The sequence below is a fragment of the Schistocerca gregaria genome, chromosome 4, assembly GCF_023897955.1.
Source record: "Schistocerca gregaria isolate iqSchGreg1 chromosome 4, iqSchGreg1.2, whole genome shotgun sequence".
Classification (NCBI taxonomy): Eukaryota; Metazoa; Arthropoda; class Insecta; order Orthoptera; family Acrididae; genus Schistocerca; species Schistocerca gregaria.
In genome coordinates this window covers 326,520,944-326,533,592 of record NC_064923.1, presented here as the reverse complement: position 1 = coordinate 326,533,592, position 12,649 = coordinate 326,520,944, and the positions used below count along the sequence as shown (strand labels likewise).

Here is a 12,649-nt window from a genome sequence, read left to right as displayed (position 1 = left end):
ATTTCTTAACACACTTATAGCCACAAATATACTCTCTTCACCTCCAGTAACACCAAGTAAAGAATGCAGCACACTACCACAGTTCCAGATCAACATTAAACATCTCCATTCATTAGTGACTGGAACTAAGTTGGATTAATTTTAGCTGTCGGAGACAGTAGTTGCTGCTTGCAGAAACTCACTCTCTAGTAATCTTTCTTATACTAGTTGTGTTATTTTAGTCCACAAACCAGTTATCTTGAAAGGTCGTAGGTCCTTCATTTCTTATTTTAAGTGACCTTGATATTTTGAAAATATTGGCACTGTACGAGGATTTGAGCTCGGATACCAATTTTTCTCTGGATTTGAACCCTTTGGGATGATACTGCCCCATCATTTCATTGTTTCCTCATGATGCCAAACTCCTCCAGATCTCTAGAAATGGCGAGATCCTAACTACTAGTGAAAGAGAATTTGATAGTTGTGGGATGGGCAACGATTATATGTGCTCGTTGGAGTCCCTGGTAGCTTTGCATTACTCTAGCTGAACATGTGCACATCTCATTACTGGTGAAGAAATGATAAATATTTGATATCTATTCATAGCTCTAAGACAATAGCAAAAGGTGTTGGGTTCAAATCCCTTCCAGGCAAAAATCATTTTATCGTAATTTCAGGTTCCCATATCAGGCTATTGAAGAATGTATTTAATATCTGACACTTGTGTGTGCTTAGTTAACAATTCCTATAGGTGGGTATTGGGTTCTGCTCTCCATCCATAACCATGACTTTACTTCCTGGCATTACACACTTGTGCATTGCACTTTATTACTTACCTTTTATGGTTACTTTTCAGTGGCAATATAAGCTTTACGGGGTGCCCAGTGCAGTGCTAAATGTATCATCATTTATTACCATGTTCAGACATTTGGCATTGTAAACTGATACTGGTGAACACTTTGATATTTTATGTCTCTTTATGCCTAGTCGTGTCTCATTCAGACATGCAACGTTTGTTCAGTTAACATTGGGTTCAAATTTGGATCACGAACAACAACTTGTTTTGCCATTTAATGAGTGTGATAAGACTTTTGCAATGTCAATTATTGTAATGAAATTTAATTTTCAAGTACTAGGGACAGTCTCATTCTAATAACATGTTTTCTAATATTTGTTGTGTCATCGTATTAGTTTATATCCAGACAGACTGCCATAATGAGCAGTGCTCTCAAGTGGTCTCTTGTGGTAGCAATTGTGTATAGTCAAATTAATGTACTTCAGAGGGTGTAGATGACTTGTGACACAACTATGCTATGTTGCTTGCATACAGTCAGGTGCAGCCTACACATTAGAATTCAGGAGTGACCTGCTTTTTGTGCTGTCGAATGCACATACCATTTTTCAATATTGTTGATGAGATTGTCTAGTATTTGTTACAGTAATGCCTCCAGTCACTGGACAAGCCTCTTCCATAGCTCATAAATGACCTGTGATAATGCTATTAGGTCTGCAGCTTTTCATGTTGTACACCTGTTCCATCAGGTTTGTGGTCAGGGGGTGAGTTTTTCACGCTGTATGTGTGATATTCTCATGTTCCAGGTATTTGAGCAAGAGCCCTTTGTGGACAGGCATTATTATGCATCAGATGGAATCAAGGATCATCAATACCACGTTACAGGCGAGCATCCGCTAAAACCTTAGCCATCGTAGTGCTCCTAGAAAATGCAGTTAGTGACCTACATGCTCCTAACATGATGCTGACCCAAGTAAAAATATTGGTGCCACAACCATATTCATCCGATTATATAATGTTGGCAGAGTTGTAATGTATCCTAGGGACACCCCAGATGAACAGGCACTTAGAACAAATCTCCAGGCTAAACAATGACTCATCCTTGAACAGGACACAGTGTTTACTTGCAGTAGGCAAGACCACATACTTGCCAGATCGAGCAGTACCTTTGTGTGAGGAAGAATGAGTGACAGGTTAACAGGCATAGAAAATAACCTCTAGTAGCAAATGATACTCAGTCTGATAGGAGAAAGATAACCTAGAGCATGCAACAAAATCTCTAATTGCTACAGGTGTTATGTTGATCCAACAGCTTCAAATATTTGAGCCAAGAGGACCATTCTGATGTATACATTTTCACATGACACATACACTGTGTGTCAAACATGTAGAGTTTGCAGTGAGAGCCATTATGCCCTGGATCTCTGCTCACACAAAGTGGCCTCCTATGATGTGTGTGTGTGTCACACATTCTGAGTTGCTCTTACAGTAATTTAGTCTGTGCTGTGTCACGAAGAAGCAGTGTTTTTTTTTTTTTTTTGTTTGTTTTGTTTTTTTTTTTTTAAACCAGGAAAAGTACTTTGAAAATGTTGACATATTTTGTAGAAGTAACAGTAAATCATATGAAGACCTTGTCAAATATTAAATGAAATTATTGACTCACAAATTGCTACACTGCTGGCACACAATAAGACCCATGCTTCAAGTGGAATTCATACAGTCCCTCTATTTCTTTTAGTATTAATATCTGCTTGTATTTTTCAAGTACAGTTTATGAATCATCCACATTTTCCCTTGTTGGGAAAATGATCTAATCTCCAAGCATCTAGGAGGATTTTTGTTTACAGAAAGCTGAGTGTTTTCAGAAATTATCCTTAATTAGAGCTTGTAATCTTAACTTCATTACATATTTATTATATCTGTGTGTCTGAGCAGTGGAGACTTTGTCTAGAAATCATTTCTTCTCCCCTGACACAACTTACAGAAACTACGTTATGTTTTTATTTCCCAGCTAGATATTTCTTTCCTTCTTTCTTAATGTGTTCTGATGGCATTAGTAAAATGGTTATAATGATGTAACAATAGTATTTTATTATTATTATTTTGAGCTTTTCCTCACTACAGAGGCTTATCTCCAACATAATAATTTACTTGGAAATTACAATACAAACAATAACCGTTCTTAAACTATATTCTCAAAATATTTCTCCAGGTCTTTTGATCTTTTGTGTCTTCTTCCTCTGCGCCCATTCTCCTCATTGTGTGCTGTACATTTTGGATCATAGGGCGTCCTCTTCTTCTTCTCCCCTCCGATTCCCACTCCAGTATCAATTTCGGTATTCTGGTTTTCTCCATTCGCCGTACATGCCCGTACCACTGTAACTTCTTCCTATCCATTATGTCATGTATTCTTTCTTTTATTTCCATTCTCCTTATTACTTTGGTGTTCCTTATCTTTTCTATCCTGGAAATTCTTGCCGATCTTCTCCAAAAGTCCATCTCTAGAGCTTGTAATTTTTTAATGTGCTTTATGTTAATGGTCCAGGTCTCCGTTCCATACAGAACCACATTCTCTAATATGGATTTGTATATTAATTTTTTAGTTCTGCTCATTACATTCCTGCTCCATAAGACTGAGTTAAGCACCCCAATGACCCTCCATCCGCTACTAATTCTTTTATTGATTTCTGACTCTGATTTTCCCTCAATTTCTAAAATGGATCCCACATAACAGAAAGTGTTTATCTTTTTTATTTTCTTTCCTTCAGTGTATAGATCATCTGAATCATTAGTCCAGTATTCTGTTTTTTGGTAATTAATCTTCAAACCCCAAGTTTTGTATGCTACTGCCAGTTGATTGCACATATAGTTAGCATCCTCCCCATCTGGTGCTACGACTACTTGATCATCAGCAAATAATACATGATGTAGCTAAACTCCATCTCTTATTTCTAATCCCATACTATTACATTTACGAGACCATATTCTAAGGCTAATATCTATATACACTCCTGGAAATTGAAATAAGAACACCGTGAATTCATTGTCCCAGGAAGGGGAAACTTTATTGACACATTCCTGGGGTCAGATACATCACATGATCACACTGACAGAACCACAGGCACATAGACACAGGCAACAGAGCATGCACAATGTTGGCACTAGTACAGTGTATATCCACCTTTCGCAGCAATGCAGGCTGCTATTCTCCCATGGAGATGATCGTAGAGATGCTGGATGTAGTCCTGTGGAACGGCTTGCCATGCCATTTCCACCTGGTGCCTCAGTTGGACCACCGTTCGTGCTGGACGTGCAGACCGCGTGAGACGACGCTACATCCAGTCCCAAACATGCTCAATGGGGGACAGATCCGGAGATCTTGCTGGCCAGGGTAGTTGACTTACATCTTCTAGAGCACGTTGGGTGGCACGGGATACATGCGGACGTGCATTGTCCCGTTGGAAAAGCAAGTTCCCTTGCCGGTCTAGGAATGGTAGAACGATGGGTTCGATGACGGTTTGGATGTACCGTGCACTATTCAGTGTCCCCTCGACGATCACCAGAGGTGTACGGCCAGTGTAGGAGATCGCTCCCCACACCATGATGCCGTGTGTTGGCCCTGTGTGCCTCGGTCGTATGCAGTCCTGATTGTGGCGCTCACTTGCACGGCGCCAAACACGCATACGACCATCATTGGCACCAAGGCAGAAGCGACTCTCATCGCTGAAGACGACACGTCTCCATTCGTCCCTCCATTCATGCCTGTCGCGACACTACTGGAGTCGGTCTTCACAATGTTGGGGCGTGAGCGGAAGACGACCTAACGGTGTGCGGGACCGTAGCCCAGCTTCATGGAGACGGTTGCGAAAGGTCCTCGCCGATACCCCAGGAGCAACAGTGTTCCTAATTTGCTGGGAAGTGGCGGTGCAGTCCCCTACGGCACTGCGTAGGATCCTAAGGTCTTGGCGTGCATCCGTGCGTCGCTGCGGTCCGGTCCCAGGTCGACGGGCACGTGCACCTTCCGCCGACCACTGACGACAACATCGATGTATTGTGGAGACCTCACGCCCCACGTGTTGAGCAATTCGGCGGTACGTCCACCCGGCCTCCCGCATGCCCACTATATGCCCTCGCTCAAAGTCCGTCAACAGCACATACGGTTCACGTCCACGCTGTCGCGGCATGCTACCAGTGTTAAAGACTGCGATGGAGGTCCGTATGCGACGGCAAACTGGCTGACACTGACGGCGGCGGTGCACAAATGCTGCGCAGCTAGCGCCATTCGACGGCCAACACCGCGGTTCCTGGTGTGTCCGTTGTGCCGTGCGTGTGATCATTGCTTGTACAGCCCTCTCGCAGTGTCCGGAGCAAGTATGGTGGGTCTGACACACTGGTGTCAATGTGTTCTTTTTTCCATTTCCAGGAGTGTAGATTTTAAATAATGATGGTGACATGGGACAGCCCTGTAAAAGGCCTTTGCTTATTCTAAATTTCTGTGAAAGTTTATTACCAACTTTCACTTGGCAGATGTTATCTTTATACATCTGTTTTATTATTTTAATCAAGGAATGGTTTATGTTTGCCATATGTAGTGCTCTCCAAAATAATTTTCTTGGAACAGTATCATACGCTTTTTCTAGAACTATGAAAATTAATCCTATATTTTTTGATTTTTCCCTATGTTTCTCCAAAATCTGTCGTAATGTGAAAATATGGTCTACACATGATCTCCCAGCTGTGAATCCACATTGTTCTTCTTGAGTTCTAAAATTTTTTTCCAGTTTGTTTTTAATTACTTTCACAAAAATTCTCATTAATATGTTTGTAACACAAATTCCTCGATAGTTTGAACAAATTTTGCGATCCCCTTTCTTAAATATTGTATTAATGTAACCTAGCTTCATCTCGTTGGGTATTGACTCTCCATGTATCATTTTGTTGAAGAGCTGTGTTATGAGTTTCACAATTTTGTCACCACCATATTTCAGACACTCCAGATTGATATTGCCTGGTCCCGGTGATTTACCTACATACAGTAGTATGCTCGTTGTATAATGAGCTTATTCAAAGACTTTCAATTTGTACTTGCAGTTGGATGTGGTAGCTTCAATTTCTCTGTATTTCACATTAAGTAGTAAGACCAGTTCTTGAGATACAACCTGTCATGTGAGTTAAATTATCTCCCAGTGTATATTGTTAGGTAAGGCTATTCAGTTTGTGGAACTGAGTGCAACACTGATGTTTGATATTAAGCTGTAGTGTATTGTAAAAATGAAATCTACTGTATATCTAATAAACTGACCCATTTTCTCATCATATTTGTCTTTTACAGCTGAACACAGAGTGGGCTCAGGTCGAAATTATTGACCTGATCAATGATGGCTCAGGTCTTGGATTTGGGATCATTGGAGGACGTAGCACTGGCGTTGTTGTAAAAACAATTCTGCCAGGTGGAGTTGCAGACAGAGTATGTAACATTTGTTGCACTTTCACCATCTGATTTTATAAAATATATATTAAGCTTAAAATATATTACTTCAGATATGGAGCTGGAAGTCTTTTTTTTTATTGCTGTTGCTTCATTACCAATCAGGTTAATACACTTTGGAAAAAGCGCTGCTGGACGCAGAGGATCTGTGTTTGATTCTTCCTTTTTTTATATATAATTTTCTCTGTGTTGAAATTGATGGGTACATGATGGTTAATAAGGTGAATTTGTTTACATTGAAAAATAGTTCTTTTTCAGAAATTAATTTTGATTTGAGCTGCAGTTATGAAGCCTCGAAATAATGTTTTTAACTTGGAAAAAAAAGAAACATCAGATGCCTGACACATAGTTATACAGTTTTGCAGTATTACTTGTACCCAACAAGTCAGTTGACCCTTGTCACCTATAAGCGTATCATCATACAGGACAGTATCAGTTTTTCTGCCTCAGGAATCCAGTATGAGACTAAACTTGTTATCAGCAACATATGGTTTTAAAATGTTCTCAGGACATTTCTTGGTTTTAAATAAGTCAATTAAATGTTTGAACTTTGGTATAACCTGAGGACCATATTTATTAGTAGTTCCTTGTAATCACAGGAAAACATTAGGCAACAATTTTCCAGGCACCTAGTATAAATGTGGAATTTTATGTATGCTACCAACTGCAACAAGGGTTCACTCTTCTCCCTTTTGTGAAAACATATTTCGAATGTTCGATACTTTCACCCTTTTTGATAGGTATTTGTCATGTAACCACGATTAAAACTAGTAATAAGTGATGCTGTCTGCATGCTCAAAATGCTGTCAGTTTCCGTATATCTTCAGTGCTTTCTACAGCCTTGTGTGACACATATTTCCTAACATGCCATTGACTACTTTTACACTTCATTTTGAAATTCCTTGGTGCAGATAAAGAGGCTGCAAACTTAAGCTCCATGTTGGTCAATACTGAAATGCTGCAGATGCAATCTACATCTTGTGTATTCTTGTTGTCACATTCTCAATACGATGCCAAATTAAGAGGCACTGCGCCATAGCTTAATTGTTTGGTTACTGTCTCATAATTTTTATTCAGAACTGATGAAGCATAGTTTGACTGAGACATGTTACAAATTATCCTGGATTCACTAGCCTCAACACCTTCCATTTCACCTTTTGCTCTGTCTTTTTGATACAGTTCTTCAACGTCGACAAAAGTCCTTTTGTTCTTCAGGTTCACAAATCACTCAGTGCAAGTTGATCCTTTTAATTTGGACTGCAGAGAAATAGACTGCCTACTTTGAGTAATGTGTTGATAATACATAATCTTACATTTCTTGCACAGACTGAAACACAGCATTGACTTCTTGTGTGACAGGCTCACAGTTATTTATTCCAGTAGTAATAACAGGCTATGCATCATCCATTGTTAAAATATTGGAACTGAAAACTTACAGTAAGCAACCTGGTATTACTGAATAAACATAAATTCTGTTTACAACAAATTACATTCTACATTATCCATATGTTACTTACAGAAGCTCACTATATTATTTCACAAACAATATTTTACTGTGTGGATGTTGTTGTTGTTGTTGTTGTTGTTGTTGTTGTTGTCTTGAGTCCAGAGACTAGTTTGATGCAGCTCTCCATGCTACTCTATCCTGTGCAAGCTCCTTCATCTACAAGTAACTACCTGCAAACTACATCCTTCTAAATCTCCTTAGTGGATTCATCTCTTAGTCTCTCCTTACGATTTTTACCCTCCATGCTGCCCTCTAGTACTAAATTGGTGATCTCTAAATGCCTCAGAAAATGTCCTACAAACCGATCCCTTCTTCAAGTCAAGTTGTGCCACAAATTCCTCTTTTCTCCAATTCTGTTCATTACCTCCCCATTACTTATGTGATCTACCCATCTAATCTTCAGCGTTCTTCTGTCCCACCACATATTGAAAGCTTCTATTCTCTTCTTACCTAAACTGACTATCGTCTGTGTTTCATTTCCATGCATGGTTACACTCCATACAAATACTTTCAGTAAATTCTTCCTGACACTTAAATCTGTACTTGATGTTAACAAATTTCTCTTCTTCAGAAACACTTTACTTGCCATTGCCATCATCATTTATTTGGCTCCCTAAGGAGCAAAACTCATCTACTACTTTAAGTGTCTCATTTCTTAATCTAATTCGAATTAATTTAATTTGGCTATATTCCATTATCCTTGTTTTGCTTTTGTTGATGTTCCATCTTGTCCGCAGCTCGTGGTCTTGCGGTTGCATTCTCGCTTCCTGCGCATGGGGTCCTGGGTTCGATTCCCGGTGGGGTCAGGGATTTTCCCTGTCTCAAGATGACTGGGTGTTGTTGTGTTGTCTTCATCATCATTCATCCCCATTACAGTTGAAGGAAGGCAATGTCAAACCACCTCCACTACAACCTTGCCTGGTCAGCAGTGTGGATCCGCTGCATCATTTCCAACGCTCCTCAGAGTATGGGACCTCATCATCATCCATCTTGTAACCACCTTTCAAGACACTATCCATTCCATTCAACTACTCTTCCAGGTCCTTTGCTAACTCTGGCAGAATTACAATGTAACTGGCAAACCTCAAAGTTTTTATTTCTTCTTGGTGGATTTTAATTCCAACTCCGAATTTTTCTTTTGTTTGCTTTATTGCTTGCTCAATATACAGATTGAATATCATCAGGGATAGGCTACAACCCTGTCTCACTCCCTTCCCAACCACTGCTTCCTTTTCATGCCCTCGACTCTTATAACTGCATCTGGTTTCTATACAAATTATAAATAGCCTTTCGCTCCCTGTTTTTTACCCCTGCCACCTTCAGAATTTGAAAGAGAGTATTCCAGTCAATATTCTTAAAAGCTTTGTCAAGTCTACAAATGCAAGAAATGTACGTTTGCCTTTCCTTAATCTATCTTCTAAGATAAATTGTAGTGTCAGTATTGCCTCTTGTGTTCCATCATTTCTCCAGAATCCAAACTGATTTTCCTCAAGGTTAGCCTCTACCAGTTTTTCCATTCATCTGTAAAGAATTTGTGCCAGTATTTTGCAGCTGTGACATATTAAGCTGATAGTTTGATAATTTTCACACCTATCAACACCTGCTTTCTGTGGGACTGGAAAAATTCTATTCTTCTTGAAGTGCAGGATCAGAGCACAGGTCCTCTGCTTTATAGCCAGGTGCCGTGGGTGCTGGGCCATCACTACTTTCATTGGCCTTATTGGTACAAAAGTGGTAGTCATAAAAGTTTATTTTCTCAGTTCATCAGAATGCATGCACTTGCAGACGACATATATGATGAAAAATGCTCAATTTTCAATTTGTTGATCCCACTGATTTGGAGTCGAGTATGCATCATGAACATTAGGGATGGCTTTCTCAAAACGCAGGGTAGTGAGCTAGAATACCTATTGTATTTACTGAGAACTAATTGTATACAAGTTCAAATATCAGCTGGGCAGTTCCTGGGATTCTTAGTTATTATTCATGTAGAATTGGTAAACATTACCATTGTTGTAAAATCCTTTAAAGTGACTGGCAAATCTACTTCGTAGAGTAGGAGTAGAAATAAATGCAGTATTGAACCTATTGGGACTCCAAATTTTGTGTTTCCTTGCTTAAAGTTTAGTTTTATTCCTGTAGTGCAGTTCATCCCTATGATCCTCAGTTTTGTGTTGTGGAGATACACCTCCATCAGTGCAAGAAGAATGCCATTAATTGTGTGATACTTTAGTGTTTTAAGTAGAATTTTGATGTCTACACATTGAAGGTCTTAGTAAGGACACAAAACTATAAATAGGTTAGTTTTTTGTATGAATACATGGTGGTTTTTCTTTTGGACATGTCTGGAAGGACAAACACCACAAGGAATCTGCGGCTGTGATACATATTATGTAAATTGAAGGTGGAGGAGGGCGGGGTGAAAAGGGAGCGGAAGGAAGCAATGATATCAGCTCCATTGGGAATGTATGTGGAATCAACTGTAACGAGTGAAGACGTGCTGGATTAGGGCTCGAACCTAGTTCGGAAACACACTCATGCTAGAAATTTATTGGCTCTAATGCATGAGGCTTAACTGTGCCGACCTTTTTGAAGTTGCTGTAAGTGACCAAGATGCAGTTTTAGCTGCAATAATTATTAAAGTACAAAGGATAGTTAAAACTAGTAGGAAGATTCACATGTCCAATAAGCTAGATAAAGAGTCAATCTTGTCATATCTCAAAGAGGAACTCAAAACTTTTGCCTCTCGTCAGGCTCTTGTAGACAAACGGTGGCTCAAATTTTGGAAGAATAATTGATCATGTTCTGAGTAAATAGGTACCCAACAAAACAGTTTATATTAGGAGGGACCTTCTGTGGTATACAGTCACCATAAAGAAGCTTCTAAAACTACCGTTGCATAATAGGTATAATACAAAACTTAGAGATAGAGAGATGCTGAAAAAAAACTCTGTGGCATTCCAAAGGGTAATGTGTTAAGCCTTCAACGACTTCTGTAATAGAATCTAATCAAAAGATTTCTCACAATATCCAAAGAAATTATTGTTATATGTGAAGGCAGTCAGTGACATCAAAGTTAGTGTTCAGACACTCATTGATGATACGAGAACCAAATAGAGTGTAGCAAAGCAAAAGCCTAGAAACTAAAATCTTCTCAAATGAATAGTTTCATTCATGCTAATCAATATGCAGTCCATAAATATCTTATTCCAGAAACATATTACCAACATTTATTAAACAAAGTATTAGTATATGAGGTATCAAACAGACTCTGTGACTGACAAAAATATTATGAAAGGGGTGAGTTGCAATTCGCCACTCAAAGGAGGCACTGGTCGCAAACAGGCACAATGAAAAGACTGCTAAGCATTTAAACTATTGGCCAGAAGGCCACCTTCTGAAGTAGTAAACACACAAACATTCACAAATGCACAACACACACACACACACACACACACACACACACACACACACACACACACACACACACGGCCACTGTCTCCAGCTGCAGTACACACACACGGCCACTGTCTCCAGCTGCAGTGACCCAACTACAGAGTGCAACTTCGTTGGCAGGAGTCTGGAATGGTTGGTGGGGGGGGGGGGGGGGGGGGTGAGGAGGAGCCATGGTGTGCGAAAGGGGAGGGATAGCAGGGCAGGGATTCAGGGCCTGTGAGAGCTTGTGGGATGAAGTGGGAACAGGAAGGGAGAGGGACAGAAGAGAAGGGGAAAGGACTGTGGGTGTGTTAACAGAATACAAGGTGTGTGTAGTGCTGGATTGGGAGCAGGGGAGGGGATAGGTAGGTGCAGGACAGCAGCTAGCAAAGATTAAGGTGAGGGAGATGACAGGAATGGGAGATATGTTTTAGGGAGAGTTCCCACCTGTGCAATTCAGAAAAATTGGTATTGATTGGAAAGCTCCTGATGGCACAGGCTGTGAAGCAGATGGTGTTGGGCAGCATGTTCAGCAACTGAGTAGTCCAGCTGTTTCTCGGCCACAGTTTAATTGTGACCATTCATGTGGCCAGACAGTTTTTTAGTTGCCATACCCATGTGGAGAGCAGTGCTAGGGTCGCAGCTTAGTTTGTAGATCATATTGCTGCTTTCACTGGTAGCCAATATCCCCAATTCCCACTCCAGATAGCTCCTCATGTCAGATGCAGTTGCAGTCTGAAGTTGAGTCATAGCAGTTGGAGACACTGGTCATGAGTGTGAGAGTTGTGCTTGCGTGAATGTGTGCATGTTTTCTACTTCTTCTTTTTGGCCAAAAGCGTAAATATTTTGCAGTCTTTTCATTTCTGGGAGGATGCAGCATGTGTCCAAGGTTCTCGGGTGTCCAGCCGGATCCGATCGTCGAAGTTCCATGATATTTCTGCGAATATTCGCCAAAATATTGTGGAACTTTGCCGATCGGATCAGGCTGAACACCCAAGAACCTTGGATACAGCAAATTTGCTGGGAAAGCCTTGGATCACATAGGATGCAGCATGTTATCTTGAATGAAGATTCATTATAGAAGTAGAATTAATTTGAGGCATCCATTGGAAGTGTTGGGGGGTCTCAGCTGTTATGTAGTACATTCCTCTCTCTCTCTCTCTCTCTCTCTCTCTCTCTCTCTCTCTCTCTCTCACACACACACACACACACACACACACACACACACACGCACACGCACACACACACACAAATCACTCTTGTACAGTAATACTGACTACATTGTGCTAGCACTGCGGATCATCTAGGATGAAGGTGTGTAACATGAGGAGCAAGAGGAGGCAGGAGTGGTACGGGAGGTTGAGGAAGCATAGTTGACGGCTGGGAGGGAGAGGGAGCAAGTGTACAGGGTAGTAATGTGGCAACAGGTGACTTCGGTTTGGCTGTA

The 12,649-nt window shown here is 40.5% G+C and overlaps 1 protein-coding gene across 7 annotated transcripts in view; it reads left to right on the top strand.

Annotated features, from left to right (window-relative positions):
* The window catches only part of LOC126365733 (multiple PDZ domain protein), a 2,074,088-nt gene that overhangs the window by 344,953 nt on the left and 1,716,486 nt on the right, over positions 1-12,649 (top strand). For all 7 annotated transcript variants that reach the window (XM_050008182.1, XM_050008180.1, XM_050008184.1 and 4 more), the window contains one exon: positions 6,105-6,239. In XM_050008182.1, the coding sequence (XP_049864139.1) occupies positions 6,105-6,239 (135 nt within the window). The remainder of the gene's footprint in view (positions 1-6,104; positions 6,240-12,649) is intronic.